Here is an 18,577-nt window from a genome sequence, read left to right on the forward strand (position 1 = left end):
TCACACATCATTGTAAAACTAATAAATAAGCTTTAATTAATATTTATATTTATCTGGTAAGACCTCACAGAATTTTAATTCAGCTGATTCACAACACACCATATTTTTAGGTAAGCTACAAGTTCAATGTTTCAAAAGCTATAGGTATACTTGATCAAGTAAACAAGAAATAATACGTAACTAACACTGACAATCTAGTGTAAATGGTTTATTAAGTATTTATTAACTATGATTATTTTTTTTAATTAGTAATCAAAATATTGAAAACGTATTGAATATAATAATCATATAAATAGATGACAACACTAATATGCTAAAACAATTTGTTTTATTAGTTTTTTAACTACTTATAATTGTATTTATATGAACGATAATTATGAAAACGATATTTGTAATAATTTTTTAGGTAGATATTGTTAAAAATAGAACGGAGTATCAAATTTTATTTTTTACATACATTTTTTGACATTCAATCCCTATGTATAATATTTATTCGAACATTAAGGTATATAAATATTTTTAATGTATATTACTCTCTTACTATGGCACTATGTTAATTTTGTGGCTTATTCGGTAGATTTTAGGTTAGTTGTTGGATGTGATACCAATTTTAAACGAATATTCTTGCCTAAAGTTTTTCTGAAATTTAATTTTTTTTTTTTTTCGAAAAAATGATGAAAGCTGACTATATAACAATTATTTTTAAAAAAAAAACTAAATATTAATCATCCGTCGAATAACTACTATTGAGATTGCTACAGAACAAATAAAGATTTAAAAAAATAATTACTGTTTTTCATGCCAATTCATAGCATCAGAAAATCACGTAATTGTATTACATATTATTATAAAGAAGGGTTCTAGAAGCGATAAAAAACGCCCGTTAAAATTAAACCTCTTCCCTGTAAATTGTTAGTCTCTGTTACATCCCCTACCCACTTGTATCGAGAAACTCAATAGCCTGTGTTTGTATGTATTTGTGTATGCATGTGCGCATTTCGCATGGCTTGACAAACGCAGTGTGTTTTTAAGTGTTGACAAATAACAATTTTAATAATAATAATAATAATAACTTTAATAACTATAACTATTATTATGATTATTATTATAGTAGAATAATAATAATAATAATAATTGTCATAATAATAACAATAACAACATTAGTTTTAAAACTCTTTTGTGTAATGAAACGTTATCGATCATAATACGGTTCGACGTTACTATTATTCATCAGTGGCAATACGATTGTTTCCGAAATGTCGCGTACAGGTACGGAGAAATGGTCGTCGCTGCGGTACAGTGTTCGTCGATTATTATTCACCACGTCACCGGTGACCCACGCGACTACTGTACAGTTTTCGCGAGATACCTACGTGTCAATAATGTAATGTCTGATACGAAACGGTCGGAATGTTCGCTTTTCCGTTATTTCCCGTGTACGATCACCGGTATAATATGTTCCGATCGCAGTACGGTCCGTTCTTGCGGACATTCATCCTATCCCGTCTAAAGATTTAAAAAATTCTAAACGTGTTTTAACTGCAACAATATCGACGTTCGATAGGCGACTACTATAATTTACACGTATCAACCAAATTTAGCTGCACCAGTCGATTTCGTCTTCCTAACGTTTGTGTGCTTATGGTTAGTGTTCATCGACGTATTTCGACCATTGCTATCCGATAAACTCATTATTATCTGAACCTCAAATCGTGTTCTTCCCCTTTGAACATAGCCATCGACATTCGGTTGTACGTCCGCACATACAAATGTAATACTAATTACACTATTGCTCTGCCGTGGCTACAATATGGAATGTGTGCAATAAAATACGTACGTAATATTTAAAATATTTATTTATATGAAAGATTATGGTATTATTATGTTAAAGTGTACAATTTTATAAATAAGCTATATGTATGTAAAATTAATGTGGCAGTCGTGATTTACCCGCAAGCATAACGATTATAATTTCCTGGAACCAAAACGTATTTTTTCCATATTATTATGTTTTTATAGACGCCGAGTGGTTACAAACATTTACAGATTATGTAGTTACATGTATTTTATGTTTTTTAACGAAGACTGTAATATTTACAGGGTATCCAAAGAAAATACACTAATTGAAATATCTTCCATGTTCATAATGATAAGAAATATTATTCATAAAAGTATTCACGTTCAGTATAGTTTTGTTTGTGATTTTCTAATTTAATAAAATATGATTGAGGCGGTCCATCTGCGAGTTTGAAAATATTATTATTAATATCATTATGGATAAATATTCTTGACAAATAATAAAACTACTCTATGTAATATTTACTGTACGGCTGTACGTGAATAATTTATAATGCACACCATTATCATCCTCAGTTTTGATAAATGATTAAATCCGTTAGGTAGCATGAATTTAATCAACTAAAAAATTGTTCAGTTGTTTCAAGTTTAACAAATAATTATATTTATTGGCTGGTTTGAATTAAAAAAAAAATGTAAAATTCAATCATCTGGTACGAATAATTATTCAATTAGTCGGTATCGTGGAAACAAAATCAACAAATTGTGTTTTCATCAACAATCTTAACGAACGAATATATTTATTCACTAATATTGGCACGTTAAGAGATATCTGACCTCGACTTGCTATATAATATTGTCTTATAGTATTTAATAGTAACTTTTAAGTTTCTTTTTGTATTTCATGTGATTCGACTCTTACTCCGCTGTAATTATATCAGTTTAATATACAACGAGTATTTATCTAATCGCACGAAAAGCAATATCAAGTGTTGTGAAAATGAAAAGTCAGCTAGAAGAGTTTTACAGTTCGGAGATTTCTTGTCCAGATAACAAGACCGTCAACCATCGTAGGTCCAGTTTGAAGAAATCTTTTTTGAAACTGCCTCGATGGATTTACGGTAAAATAAAACCGAAGAAAAAACCAAACACCCGACGAAGAATTCAAGGTCAGAACAATCATAATGAAACAAAACGTTCTTAGATTTTTTGAATGATTTATAACCAGAGTATATTTTGAATGTATCTATAAAGATCGACGGTGAAAATGATTTGGCCGCAACGACGGGAGAAGTGTCAAAAAAAACATACTCCCAGGAAGAACAGCTGCGGTGATGGCGATCTGGACACTGCCGGTAATATATGATATACGTTTTACGTAACACGAACTAGTTATTTTGACGGTTTCTATTACGTATTCGACTTTACCCTGAACTATTATAACAACGAAAATATGAGATATAATAATCGCATGAAACCAACGGTTAATATTGTTTTCCGTCCATTTAAAATCTAATGTAGGAGAAGAAACAAACATTATTGGCGATACCGGAACGAAGGCCGAACTAGATGCGCACCACATGGCTTTGGATAACACCATCATAGGTAGAATACGATAAAACTTTAACAGTTAAACTTTCAATTTTGGTTATTTTTTATGTTTTAATAACAATTTAACGACGGTGGTTAGTTGTGACCAAGCTTTATAAGGCTAATATTCATATGGCGAAAGAATTAGCGTTAATGAAAGAAGGACAGTGCTTATTCGAACAAAAAAATACAAGCCATTCATGGTAAAGAAGATAATAATTATATAACTATATTAAATTAATGAACAAAATGTTTGCGATAATTTCCATACAAATATGCAGATTTTTACTCGGTGGAAATAACAAACAAAGATGCCAATTATAACCAGGTAGTGAAAGAGTTGAAAAGTTTAAAGGAAAAAGTTATGAAAATCACGAGATCCGGTGTACAATGTAATTATATAAAAGAAAAATATACGTACAAAGAACAACGAGGAATACTATATTCTTATCTATGTTTATAGTTGTCGAACCTGAGGACGATAGCAAAATGTACTTGGTCAATGAATTGGATCGTATACAGGAAAAAAATTGTATTATGGAACAAAAGTTGTCAGAAATTAGCAGTACGGTTTTATTATTAAATTAAAATGTTGATAAAATAAAAACTTATAATATTTTCCTGGCACATATTATACAGGTTTTCTATTGCAATCCATGAACAATTATAAAAGCGACTACAACAGATTTGAGGAACAATTAAAAACTTGTATGCAATTGAGTGTTAAAAATTCGACAGACAAAGTTAATTGTAATTAAATTCACCATAGTCATATTGTTTACTCAATTAAAATAAAATATAATACAAACTTATACGGTTTAGCTATTGTAGACTTGAATGATAAGATCGAGAAGCTACAGAAAACGGTGGACGAATTATTAGTTGAAAAAAATGCGTTAGTCAAAGCAAACAGTAGTTTATCATTAATGGCTGCAGCAGAGATCAACAGCTTGAAGACGAAAATAGCTATGGTTCAGCGCAAATGTATTTTCATCGAATTATATACATTTTTTTTTTCTCTATTAAATTTGAAGTATAAAAACAAAATACACCCGAATCTAGGTAATGGATCAAATAAGGCGAAAAAAAAACAATACCAAGACTAATATTAAAAACAAGAAAAATTATATGAAGAAAAATATCAATGACATAAAAAGGATTTTACAAAATTCAGAAAGTAACGTTTAATTTATTTTCTATATCTAAGACAATAATAATTACTTAACACATATTATATTGTTCATAGTACGTCTAGAACGTAGAGATTTAAAGAACGAGAGAACTGATCATTACAATCGAAAATATGATAAACTGAAAATGCGACTCTGCATGATTGAAAGTTAGAACCGATATATATATATATATATTAAATCGGTTATATTATAAATAACCTTGAATTGCATTTCTACTTTAATTATTATAAATAATTCGCAGAAGAAATGATACATCGATCGGAACAGTCCATGCAGAACATGGTAATGATGTCAACTGCGTGTTTGAGAAGAGGAAATGATCAACAAACGTCAAACATTGTTTACGATACAAAAGTTCAACCAGCATCTTTTTCACCACGAGCACAAGAAACTGCATCTCATTCGAGATCACCATCAATCACTCCAGGGCCTCCGCCTCCACCTCCATTTACACCTCCGTCACCACCTCCACTTACACCTCCCCCACCACCTCCACCAATAGCAAAATTACCTCAAACGAAACAATATCAACAATATGTAATAAATGATGATTTATTAAAAGACATGTATAAGCAGCTGAGAAAACCTGGTAGTGAAATTAGGAAAATACCAAAGCGTACAGATATGAAAATTAATTGTTCAGCCACAACAATCTCTGAACAAACGAGTACTCCATCGGAACCAGCATTACCAGTGACTCAAGATCCTCAAATTGCAACAAATTCTACCCGACTGGAGCCTGTATTATCGCAATCAACAGAAGAAACTCTATTAACTCCTCCATCGCCACACGCACCTGAAGTACCACCAGCTTTTCCGTTATCAGAAGAAATTCCAAAACTTCAAACTACTCCGTCGTCAGAATTATGTGAATTACCATTATCTTCTCTATTTCCGTAAGCACTTGAAGAACTCTGTTAGGAACAACCTGAGCCGTTTAAATTAGGCCTTTACGCGTCTCCCATACCATTCCAATAGCCCTAGTCTACAAACTCTATTTCTAGTGACTTGTTCATATCTAATTTATCCAGCTTTTGGAGCGTGTAGATCAGGCATGTGAAACATATTAATAATTCTTTTGGGCGATGTTTGGTATCTCTTTTCCTTCACCAACTTCTCAATTTTGGGAGAAATATTATTGAATGAAGCCACTTTTAAAACTGAATTTAGATGTATGTTAGTTAATCTGGATCTTATGGATGATTTATTGCTATTCATCAATGAGAATTGTTACTCACATAGATAAGTACTACTAAACATAGACTTAATTTTACACGCAAATCTACGATTTTCTACATATCTTACTGGCCAAAAGGTGTAAAAATTCATTAAACCAACCTCATTGAATGTACGTTTTGAATTTGAATCATTTTGAATCTCGATATGATCCATTTGTATATGTGCTGCAATTTTTACTATTTCTATTGAAAAAGGAAACGTGAACAATTCAAAATCGTTTTATAAATATTTGAAATTTTCAAATCTATTTTCGAATTCAGTCTTCAATCATATAATTTGTCTTGAGTATATTTTGTAGAAAATTGGTTAATTATAACTTGTTTTACACGTCATGCATGTTGGGAAATGCGTTAAATTTTCATTCTGTAATTGTATTTTCCATAAATCTAATTTACATTTGAAAGCATTAATATGGTCGTTAATAGCTCTTATAATTTGATCTTTCCCTTGTAGTTTTAAATTTAAATTTGATAAGTGCATTGGATCCGACAAAGTGCTAACGTCTTGTTCTTTAGACACTAAAAATATTTGTATTGCATCTTTTATCTTCCAGAATCGTTCTAATATGGTGGAGCGTGATAACCATCGCACTTCTGTTAAGTACGGTAAACCTGAATACTCGCTTTCTAAATCGTTTAAAAAACTTGAAAATTGTCTTTGGTTTAAATCACGAGAAATAATCTTATAAAATTAACCATTTGTTTTAGAGGTTTCATTTCATGTGCCATATTAATAACTTTTGTGCATAACACCCCTTGATGTATAATACAATATGTCCTATGAAATGTATCTTCAAAATTTTCATTCACTTTTTTTCGTAACCTTTCAATGAAACCTTTATTTTTTCCCATCATAGAAGGAGCTCCATCTGTAGTCACAGACGATAACTTTACCAGAGGTAATTCATATTTTTTTAAGAGTTCATGAACAGAAACAAATAACTCTTCAAAAAAATTTATTTCCATAAGGGAAGCACAAAAGAACATAGCTAACTGAGCTGTTATCGGTACCTTTTCATCACATGCGATTGAAAAATACTCGAAACTAGATATTTTGATTTTTATCTGATCACTCAAACTGTATGCTAATTCAGTTATTTATTCAGCAACCGTATTTCGTGTTAATGAAATGTTTGGAAATGCTTTTAGATTTCCGGGACAAATGATTTCAGCCATTTTAATCAAACATGTTTTTATAAAATCACCTTCGGTGAATGGTTTCGAATGTTTGGCAATTAACTCTGACAACACATAACTAACCTTTACTGTAGCTTCATTTTCTTGTGGTATTTCAGTGAACATTAATTGTTGGTGTTTTTATCCTGATTAAAGTTCTTTCAGTTTTTCTTGTCTTAATAACCCTTCATAGTGATCGTATTTTGACTTATGTTGTTCGTAATATTGCTTAATATTGTACAACTTTAGAACACTAATAACACTTAAGCAAATAATTTTATTATTGATTTCACTGCAAAAATATTGTAATTCCCAACGATGTTCATCGGTAATTTTACGTTTATTACTACTACTTGGTTTTGATACAGACATTTTTAAAATTTAAATTTGTTGTAAAATATACACTACAAAATTTAAACTCGAATACACGCTAGTTGTCGAACGATTAGTTTCCAAAAACACGCGTGTTGCGTACCGACGATATAAATTATTAATCTATATTCTATAATCTATATATATTTATTACATATTTGTACATATGAAACCATCAATTACACTAATTATTCGATTAGATTAACGTTTTATCAGAAGATAAAACGTAATAATGTATACCAAAATATATACCATTCTCAAAGAATCTAAGTAAGTTGAAACACAAGATTAATATTTTAAATTTTTTATTTTTTCCATTAATATTACTAGCCGAGGGCCACAAAAAAATAAGTCACGGGTTGCGTGTTTGACATGCCTAGTGTAGATCGTCAATTATCTGTGATTCATGTTTTAGTCAGTTATATTACATTAGTTTTAGCAACATAATTTCGAAAATAAATTATAATATTTATAATTTTTTTGCTCAAAATATTTGCATTAATATTTGCTATGGAATTTGTATGATAAAAATTAGAATTTATACGAGTTTGTTTTAAAAGAAATTTGAAAAATAGTGGGGGTAAAGTACATTTAATGGATTCGTAATTAAGTAATTCAATACAGGAAATACGAGACGCAACTGCGATGTACACACTGGATGTATTACATGCTGATCGTACAACCTGCAGCGGGTTTAACCATGTTACATTATGAAAAATATTAATTTATTTCAAGCAAAAATAAAAAAGAACGTTCGATAAATTAGTTACTAAATTTGTACTAATAAAGTTACTATTATTCGAATTAATGATTCACGTCTGAAAACATGAGATGATATGTATATTTTAACTTACCAAGTCAAACAAAATACGTCTCAACATCAAGATATTTTCTCTTGTAAAAACAACAACAAAACAAAAACAAATGAGGCTTTTTGGATATCATGGTTTTGTGTCTTTTTCCACTGAAAAGGTTACCGACCACTAGTGTAAAAACTATTATAATATTTTGTAAAAGATTTTCTAAAAACGTGACTCTGTGGTGTACTAAAATACAATTGGCGTATATTATTGCCGTACAGGACAGGTTTATAACTATGTTTTATCGTGGAAATATATAATTTTCTAGTAAATTTTAATTTTAATTTCTCTCCGTCGTCTTAATAACTATTATATATTTTGTACGGTGTGCACATAACAAAGTGTGATATGAAAATACATTTAAAAAAAACATTAACTGAAAATAAGTTTTAATATTAAAATTATATCGATTAAGTGTAATAATAGACTGTGAGGGTGTGCTCTACAACGCGATGTTGTATAGGTATAATACCAATCGCAATATTTTAAGTATTACCACTCTGCAGAACGTGATCAGCAAACGGCCGATGGCTCTTAATTTTTGTAAGTGCTGTTTGCTGAATTAAGTATAATGAACGCTGTCGTTGTTCTTCAATACTTGTAGAGATATATGTATGTACTGGGAAAGGGTCGATGAGCCGACAATCAATAGACCTACAGTACGTGGGATACAACAACCAGTAGGCTAACATAACAATATAATATTTCTAATATTCTAATTCAATCTAATATTTACATTAATAATTGTACCCTAAATCACATAGGATACCAATAAAATTATGTTTCATTATTATTAATACATTTATAACTGCTTTAAATTGTATACGTATTTTCAATTTGTGCCTTTAAAAATTTTTAGTATACTTATAATTATTGTTTATCTTTTGATAAGCTGTAATTCATACGGTTTAGTGTGTATGTATTATTCGGCCCACTGTGTGCCGACGTAATGTTGTGATACCGTACGTATTATATATTTTCTGGTTATAGATGCAACTTTTTGTAACGACTGCCATTGGGTTTTAGCGGGGGCCAGAACACGATTAAATAATAATATAGTCAGTACAGTGTTGTTATAAAAAAAAATATAAAAAAAACAACAATAATAGTAATATCAACGCGTAAACCCTTTTGATTTTCTGAATAAAATAATTAATAACACAATATGCGCAGCAGAGTGCGGTTTGAAAGGGGTAAGAGAAATACATTGCCCTACTCTCACAAAAGACATGGATATGTACAAGGTAAACCGGAATGGTCCATGTTCCCATTAACTCATTGATACAGATATTGTGTTTGTTTATCAGGTAGAAAAGCGTTGGCAGTTTGAAACAAGGGACAAAATATGTCGCTCATTACCGGAGTTTGTCATTGTCATTATTATTATGGTTTAGGTTGATACGGAGTGTCAGGGTTGACGTTCCGAATCGTAAAATAATTAAAACGCTCGGATTTTTAGGAATTCACGTTCTTATATTTTGATATAAAACTTAGATATATATGTATACACTTATAATATGAAAAGACGAGTAAAGCGTCGGCTTGCTCCGATCAGACTTGTAAAAGTGAGTCGGAGTAGTAGGTGGTGCTTGGGTAGTTGGTCGGACCCTAACGTTACATTATGGGATTATCATAGATATACGTTCATATAAGTAATGTGTGGATAGGAATTAACCGTCACCGGTCCAAGCTTGATTAAGCGGTACTCCGGTGGTGAATCAAATCCGGGAAGGACAACTCAATTAAGTGCCTTGTGATTTGTCAGAGCTGAAAAGTGCTATTTTAGATACGGCGGATTGTGGACCGAATAGTGGTCTGACTGCGGAGGTTTCTTGGCTGGTAGGCGAAGTTCCCGGATTGCAATTATTCGTACATCATACGGTCTTCGATGGCTGGGCTTCCTGCTTGTCTGTTTGCTCGGAAAAACAATCCTCCGGAATCTGGTCTCGTCGGTCGTGAATTTGGTTCGCCGCCGCACCGAAAGGCTACGTACGTATCCGTGGATACGCAGGCCTTGATTACCCGTCGAGGACGTTCGCTAAATATTAAGATTTAGTAACCGACTAATCCTGAACGGTGTCAATCCAGGACACGGCGCTACGTAGGATACCGTATATGCAATTCATATACACGAACATTCGCAACGGCAGTCCATGCCTGGTCTCAGCAATTGACATGGAATCGGCGAGTGTGGTCGATTGACACGATTGTCCGTCACGGCTATAGTTTGATTTCATAACGGTAGAGCTCGTCGATGCTAGGCTGCAATTTTGATTCCGGTCTCTTGATTGGTCCTTTTGAATGGTTCTAAGATCGTCGCGGTGGTAAGTCATTTTTGGTGTTCTTCCTTTTCAATATTCAATTCAGTCTTGTCGTAGAATGTAATTGAGGTGTTGAGAATAGATATAGAAATGGAAGAAGTTGTTTCTTAATAGGTATCGGAATGCCGGTATATAACCACACTGCCGTACCAACTAATAAACTTTTCGTGTATTCTAGTTTTAACCTGTGTCTGGTTGCGTTAAGTTTCTATTGATAACTTCTCTTCCCTTGTTCTGATTACGTCGTGGGTGATGTCTATAAATAGGTATTTTCATCTCCTATCCGATGATTCTACCCTCGATTTTGTCACTTCTCGACTTTGTCCTTCTTTTCCTTCTTTCCTCTCTTACAGACTCCCATATCTTCCGTCTTCTGTTGGTGACAGTGTTTTATTTTCTCGGTGAATTTGGTAATATCTTCGGATAGGTATTTTCTTCCCCTATCCATTGATGCCACCCTCGTTGTTTTGGTTTTTGTTTAAGTTATTTTTCCGTGTTTATTTAATGACGGCCTCTGATTGGTCGTTACTGGTTTGTGTTACTTATTGGTCCTGAGAAGGACCTTTTAAATCATGTACGTGTACTGAATGTTCCGTAACATGGTTTAACGAAAGGGTTTCTATTATTTTTTCAACAATTAAGATCGTAAAAACAAATAAAATAAAAATACCTTTTGATGTAAAACTAGTACGCGTAACAATAACGTTTTAACCGAGTTCTGTTTATCCCAATACTCTACGTCTTGTGTGCGCGCATGACGAACCACCTTTAGTATTATGTTTTTCAGGCAAATAAAACGGTTAAGTTCTCAACGTTATAATTTACGGTTTAAACGTGATACAATTAGATAGACTCTTAGTTACAAAAATATAACACAAGTGACAAGTCATAAATCAACAAAAAAAATATTGAAACACTTTCAACGGACATGTTACAATGGTTTTAATTTTAAAATTAAAAAACATTTACGATGAATACGAAACCAAATTTTAACCAGACGTACTAGTATTTTTATTATGTGTATACAAATATATGAGCATAGTTCGTATTCATTGATTATTTTATTGATTAATTTGTTGAAAAGTAATAGATAATTTTTATTCAAATTAACAATACATTTGATTTTAATGTATTGGAAAAATTCCCAAAATATCGTGACATAATAACAAATTTATTCAATAGGATCTATTAACATATAACATTAAGTTAGTATACTTATACAACGCTTCTATAATCATAATGTATATTTACACTTGAAAAAATGTAAAATTATATCGAACCTGAATAAAATTAATAAAAATCTAATTAATTTATATATATATATATAAATATTATAGGTACTTTGTGATAAACATGTATGTGCCGTATCTCTATAGCGTTAAATTACATTTCATGAACATTGTTTTGTTTTAAAAAAAAATAATTGATTAAATGATAAATGTGCATAATAATTGTTCAAAGATTTTAGATGGAATGGAAATTTGTAATAAATGGATTAACATTTTTTCATTAAAGAACTCGACGGTTACAGTGTCTTGATAGCTTTTAGTCAGTGAAAGGTTTATTAGCTTTTAATCTTAATAATTAGCCGTATAACTTCATAAGCTAACACATTTGTTATAATTTAAAATAACTTACATTTAAACTATATGAACAACTAACAATTATAAAAACATTACAGTTTCGAAAACCATCATAAATAATTTTTTTTATAAAATTTTCATAATTTAGTCTTATCAAAATTATTTATTACTGACATTGTTTATATTAAAAAAAAAACCTTTTATACATAAAATGAAATAATTTAAAATAATATCATTATTTAGATTATAACTACTCAATAAAAAACAAAATATTATATCACAGTTTTAAAGTACTGTATGTAAATCATGAAATATTGTTATTTAAAATTTACTGTTTGTGACAATTTATAAAAAAATATTTAAATATCTGTCATATAAATTATTAATTATAATATTGAAGATTTTTTTTAAAATATATTTTTTTACTAGTAGCTATTATTTACTATCGTACAACAAATACCGTTCAAATCAGTTTAAGAATTCATTAAATGGTATGATTTAAAAAATTATACTTGAAATTTAACCGTTGAATAAATAAAACAAATTCATAACGAGAATAGACGTATTATAATAATTAATTCAGTAACCGATTATTTCGTTACAAGGTTCTTCTTTGAATATTCATATACCAATCAAAGTCCTATCAGCAGATAGGTATGCTTTCGTTTCGATAGCACAGTTGAATAAAATATATATTTTATGTTTACGTTTGAGGTAATTCGATTTTGGTCCAAACGTTAAAACCATAGACGGATATTGGGGTGGACGCAAGGAGCATAAAGATCCCCCCAGTATGTGAATAAATTCTTATATCTATTTCAATTTTACTACTTTTATTATAGTCAATATTAGTGTTTTTAATATAGCATTGTAATATACATGAGTTATTGTTGGAAACCTATTAATAAGAGTTAAAGCGCTAACCGATATCGATATGTATTACAATATATTAAGCAAAGAATTGCAGAGTAAAAATACTTTATTAGGAAAATCTATGGACGTTATAAATTCTGTAATAAAAACTTTACATGATGAACGAGAAGTTAATAAGTTAATAATAAATTAAATATACTTTGGAAAGACATAATGACATTTTCTAACAACCATGGTATTGGTTTAGAAGTTCAAGGAATTACTTAAAAAAAAAAAAATAAAACAAATTCATAGCGGTCAATATGAAGATTATTATATTGAGTGTACGATTAGATCATCAAATAGTTATAAAAATTCCGTAAATACTTCAGGTTTGGATAAAATTTGGAGAACACATTTATTCCACTAAGTGTTGGATAATATAATAGGAAATCTAAAATTTTGTTTTACATCTGAATTATTAGCATCAACTAATTCACTTTACAAATTGTCAAGACTCGATACACAAGGATCTTCTGTGTTTATTAATCATTATAAGTTATTATTTAACATAAATAATTAAATATCTTCATTACTTAAAATAAACGAAAAAGAATTATATGTCAAAATTATTGTAACTAAAAATTGTTTAAAAAAAAATAATTGTAAATTAGAAGATTTAATTTCAGTTTTAAATGAATAAATTATATTCCTAATATAATATTTCTTAATTTGCATAAAACTATGGAGGTTGCATTAATAATACCAGTAAGTATAGAATCGTGTGAGAGATCCTTTTCAATTATGAGAAGAATAAAAAGTTGGTTATGTTCTTCAATGACTGACGATCGTTTCACCAGGACATAGATATCGTGTGTACAAGTCAAATCGGGTGAAGTGGCCTTGAACACGGTTTCCAGAGGGGCGTAGCATATGTTATCTCTTAAATAAATTATATCACAGAACAATATATAACTGTATATAGTTAATACGGTAAAAACAATATATATGTACTATTACATATGAAAATTGTTTCCATTTTTCATAATATCGTAACGTATAGGGACTTTTGAGCTGTTGCCGATCCTTCAAGTATGGCGGTTGTCGGCAACGACTTGCGAATTGTGTTGCGGTTGGGAACGGAGAAAGGTTACCCAAAATGAACTGGTTAAATAATTTTTTTTATGAGTCGGAAACAGGTATATTTAACTGGCGTAGTATACGAAAATATAATATTATTAATGGGCACCCAAGTAACAACTTTTAAACTTGAAACTATTCATATACAACTACAACCGGCCCACGTATGGGGCCGGTTGTAGTTTACGTATGAGTTAAACAAATTGATGGACCTGGTTTGGCGACGGCACAGCACTGGAACGGTGGCGACAAAGAATTCTTCCCACATCACGAAGAAACCGACGCGGATTCTATCCGTGGTACAACACAGACAACGATGTCTGTAACCGACTGATCACAGCGACAACATATAGAAGCTCGTGAGCACACGTGAGGTTTTGTGGATCGGAAAACGCACAATCGTACCGACGTGGAAACCCGGACACAAACGTTTCACACGATTCAACATCTCGAAAAAGACCAAAAAAAAAACACAGCAGCCGATGGCTAAGCTCACGGCCAATTAACTCGCAAAAGACCATGGAAGAGGAAACATCGATGAGAGCTTCGATACCGATGAACAACTTGGAGCGTCCGTGTTATTAGAAGAAAAACTCGTACCGCGTTTGAACAGGGACGTTACCAACATCTTATCAAATTACGGATATGGTTCAAATTTTAGAGTTCAATAATTCATATACTTCATATAGTAGGGCATATAGTAGGGCATATAGTAGTGGTGGCCCGATCAACTGATCGAGTGTCGCTTCTATAATGTTCTGTGGTTTCACTGACTTATCTATTTTAAACATTGAAAGTGAACTAGTTTCAAATATTTATATTAATAAAATTGTAGATACGTTTGCTGAGAGAAATAATAAAATATTTAATTTAAAACTGATAGTTTAATTCATTTTTTTTTACTGTGATACGTAATGTATTCATAGAATATATCATATATTATGCCGTATACTATTAGTTTAATACTATTACTATTACTATACTATTAATTAACCACCAAGAATTGTGTTTGCTTACATTACAGTTTTTTTTACTATACATAGAATATGATTGACATACACCTTACATGTAAGTACCCAGGTTCAACTCAAATGTTTAATCATACCTAAGCAAATTTAAGTTTTGCAGCCCTTTACATGTAAATATTACATAAAATATTTTTTTTACATAAGCAATACATAGACTTAAGTTTGAGTTTATTTTATTTATTTATGTAAATTTGAAAATTTATTAGATCAATACATTTATTTACAACCAAATTTATAATTTAAATTAAGCAAACAATGTATAGAGTCTTATTTTTTACTATACATATAGGTACATATGATAATTTGATATAAATAGGAACTATATTCTTTCTTATAAAAACTACCTATAATATAAAAATGTTAAATGCCACCTTAGACGTGAACTTATATCGCCTATCATTTGATCCAGGCCTGTAAGAACCACAAGTTTCAGAATGTGGAAGTTGGTACGTCAACCCGGACCAGATAATATGTGATGGTACAAAATACAGGACACAGCAGTAGATTCTGACGAGATTTAAATGGACTATATTGGCCAAGCATTAAAGAAAAAGCAATGAAGCAAATGATATTTTAATGTACATTGATATTTAAGTGTTATGAATAAAATTATGAATAATTTTTAAAAATTACATCACTCATAATTAGTAATATACACGGGGCTGAATCAAAATTGAATTGGTCATTTCTCCACACATTTTCAAAACTAGTTTTATGTGATAGATGTGTTTAACTAATAATAATGCATATTTCCTGCGAGACCGCCATATTATAGTTAGTTTTTTATAAGAGAATTCAATAATTCAACATTTTTTAATTTTTATCTAAATTTAAGTTTTATTTCTAAAAACAGTTTTTTACGTTTACTGACAATTTTCACTTTATGGATATATGGCCTTTTCCAAATGACCGATTCAATTAATGGAATATTTTTTAATAAGTAAACGAATATCATACACAATTTCAACGCAGCCTGCAAACAGCAACACAACGTCATAACACCGTAATCGTGAGTTCCAGTTTATATTCTATTAAGATTATTACGATTACAAAGTTATTGAGAAAACTTAATCATTAATAACAACGTGTTGCGGAATAATCTTATTATTCCAAATCGTTTAATCGTATGTTAAGATAACTGTTTTGTTTTGATCATACAGGAGTAGTATAATATCAGTACAATACCATATTATGTCCATAACTTCTCTAAGATTTTTCACAACTCTTGTCAGCCGAATTCGGTTTAATGATGAAAATTAAAATTGAAAAAATGAAGCCATACCATACAAAAAAAATTTTTATTAAAAAAAAAAAATTAAGTCTTGGACCACAGTGCGTTTAATGGAAAGCAATACTTTTTAGTTATTTTAAGCACTAGACCAAACTAATGAAACAGACGATAAAGTGCATTAATGATTTTCACGAAAGCATATCTTACCTTTTCATTTTAAAATCACATGTTTAATTGGCACGTGATATGTGTAGTATTCAAACATTTCAACAACAAATTTTTGATTTTATCGATTACATCAAAATCAGTGATTCACTCTGATTCAAAATTGATATCAATCTTACACTTATTATTTTGACGGCTATTCTTAAAAAATGTTATGTAAATATATCTATTTCTTTAAACGCTATTGATAATAATGATTTATTAATATTTTTAACGACCAAGAAGGCACTGTACATTTTTAGTTTAAATTCAAATACTTAATAAAAATATATTACTTTACTCCTCAATTACGATAACTCGACAAAAAAGTATTATTTTATATTGTAAATTATGCACTACAATAAATACTACTTAAATTGTTGAAATATAATATATTGTTCAAACTACAACGAAAAACAATTATAATGATATATACTCATGAATTATAAAAATAATAACAATATTTTTATAATAGTAATGTTTGAATACTCTATACCAAACTACTGAGAAGATAGAGCCGATCGAATACAATTAATAGAGATGAACTTTTCAAATGACATAATAATAAACCTTTTTTTTATTTATTATTATTATATATATATATTTTTTATTAAAAACTAGTAAATTCAAGTTATCAACAGAAGCAATTATATTTTGCCATATTTTATTTTTACAAGACTCTAAACGTCTTTACTCTTTACATATTGCATTAAAACGACGTAAACTATACACATTGGTGATACACATTTTTTTTTCTAAATATCTGTCCTATATATTTTTAGAGGCGTTGTCGCTTGCTATCTCAATACTTATATTGCAAACAGATGGCTATGGCGACACTCCGATTTTTGTCATCGCATCAAAAACCTTGATGTCCTCCCACTGATGGGGGCCGAAACCTGCGAAAAGTTAAAAAACCTACACAAGCACACGTACACACAACGTCATGTATAATAATAATAATAATAATAGAAAGAAAGGAAGAAAAAAAGCAAAATAAATAAATGATTGATCGAATGTATACGCACCCCTCGGATAGCGTAAATTGCTTATCCAAAAACTTTGACCCTTCACACGCACACGCGTATACGGAACGGGAGAAGCGTCCGTATGTGTGTGCATCAATCATATCGACAGCACTAGATAGCAAGCACGTTTGTGGACACGTCTATCTTGTGTGCCCTTTACGATAAACCGGCGGCGGTAGCGATTCATGTGTACAATATGTAATATTTGTTCTTATAAAACGTAACATATCGGTTATTTTAATTGTTTTTTTTTTCTGATCGTCAATAACCATCAAGTAACAGGCAAAAAATAACACTCCTAAAATTCATATATGTAACACTGAACGAAACGAACATTACATTGTACAATGAGCTAACCAAGCGGCAAAACTGTACCAATAGTATTATTTTTAACAAAGATAATATTATTGTTTAAAGAATTAGACGAATAAATATTCGATCGCCATGTTATATAATCAATTTGAGTGATTACAAATTTTTAAAAATGTTTGATATAACAACATAATTCTACAACTTTGTTAAAAAGTAAATCGATACGAGTATGTTTTTAGCGTGTATTTTTCTGTTTCCCTTTATATTTCATTTACAAACGTGTGTTCGCCTGAGTGAATTAACTTATCACATAACATACATATAGTTTTTAATGTATACGTAAAAATACACTTTATAATATTACAATTTTCCTATAGACATTTTACTTACCAAATGACATCGGATACTTAGATATTATCATTATTCATAGTATATATCTCGTTTTGAGTAATGTCCTGTTATAGTACAAATATAGACAATTATCTCAATATTTTTTTATTTTATTATGAGCTAATAGCTAATAGCCACTACTATCGAATATTGGTTATGATATATTATTGGGAACTACTCATATTATAAGTCCATACCAAAGTTTGTAATTTTACTATAATTTTATATAAAATCATTTTACTATAATTTTACATTTTTAAAA

The 18,577-nt window shown here is 30.2% G+C and overlaps 1 protein-coding gene across 1 annotated transcript; it reads right to left on the bottom strand.

Annotated features, from left to right (window-relative positions):
• Nucleotides 1–5,603: 5,603 nt before the first annotated feature.
• LOC112683884 (general transcription factor II-I repeat domain-containing protein 2-like) lies at nt 5,604–7,120 on the bottom strand. Its single transcript, XM_025555071.1, has 4 exons — nt 7,024–7,120; nt 6,629–6,903; nt 6,215–6,500; nt 5,604–5,740 (listed from the first exon to the last, which is right to left on the bottom strand). Exons 1-4 carry the CDS (start codon nt 7,118–7,120, stop codon nt 5,604–5,606), a joined length of 795 nt encoding a protein of 264 aa, XP_025410856.1.
• Nucleotides 7,121–18,577: the final 11,457 nt, after the last annotated feature.

This window comes from Sipha flava, unplaced genomic scaffold (assembly GCF_003268045.1).
Source record: "Sipha flava isolate LNK unplaced genomic scaffold, YSA_version1 237_pilon_pilon, whole genome shotgun sequence".
Taxonomy (NCBI): Eukaryota; Metazoa; Arthropoda; class Insecta; order Hemiptera; family Aphididae; genus Sipha; species Sipha flava.

What these genes read in the sequence shown, in the direction of transcription:
- LOC112683884 (XM_025555071.1), bottom strand. Translation starts at nt 7,120, where the DNA reads ATGTTCACTGAAATACCACAAGAAAATGAAGCTACAGTAAAGGTTAGT. An exon ending in TTCGAAACCATTCACCGAAG is followed by an intron (nt 6,904 to 7,023) that starts GTGATTTTATAA and finishes TAACTGAATTAG; the next exon opens with CATACAGTTTGAGTGATCAG. An exon ending in CCATATTAATGCTTTCAAAT is followed by an intron (nt 5,741 to 6,214) that starts GTAAATTAGATT and finishes ATCTAAATTCAG; the next exon opens with TTTTAAAAGTGGCTTCATTC.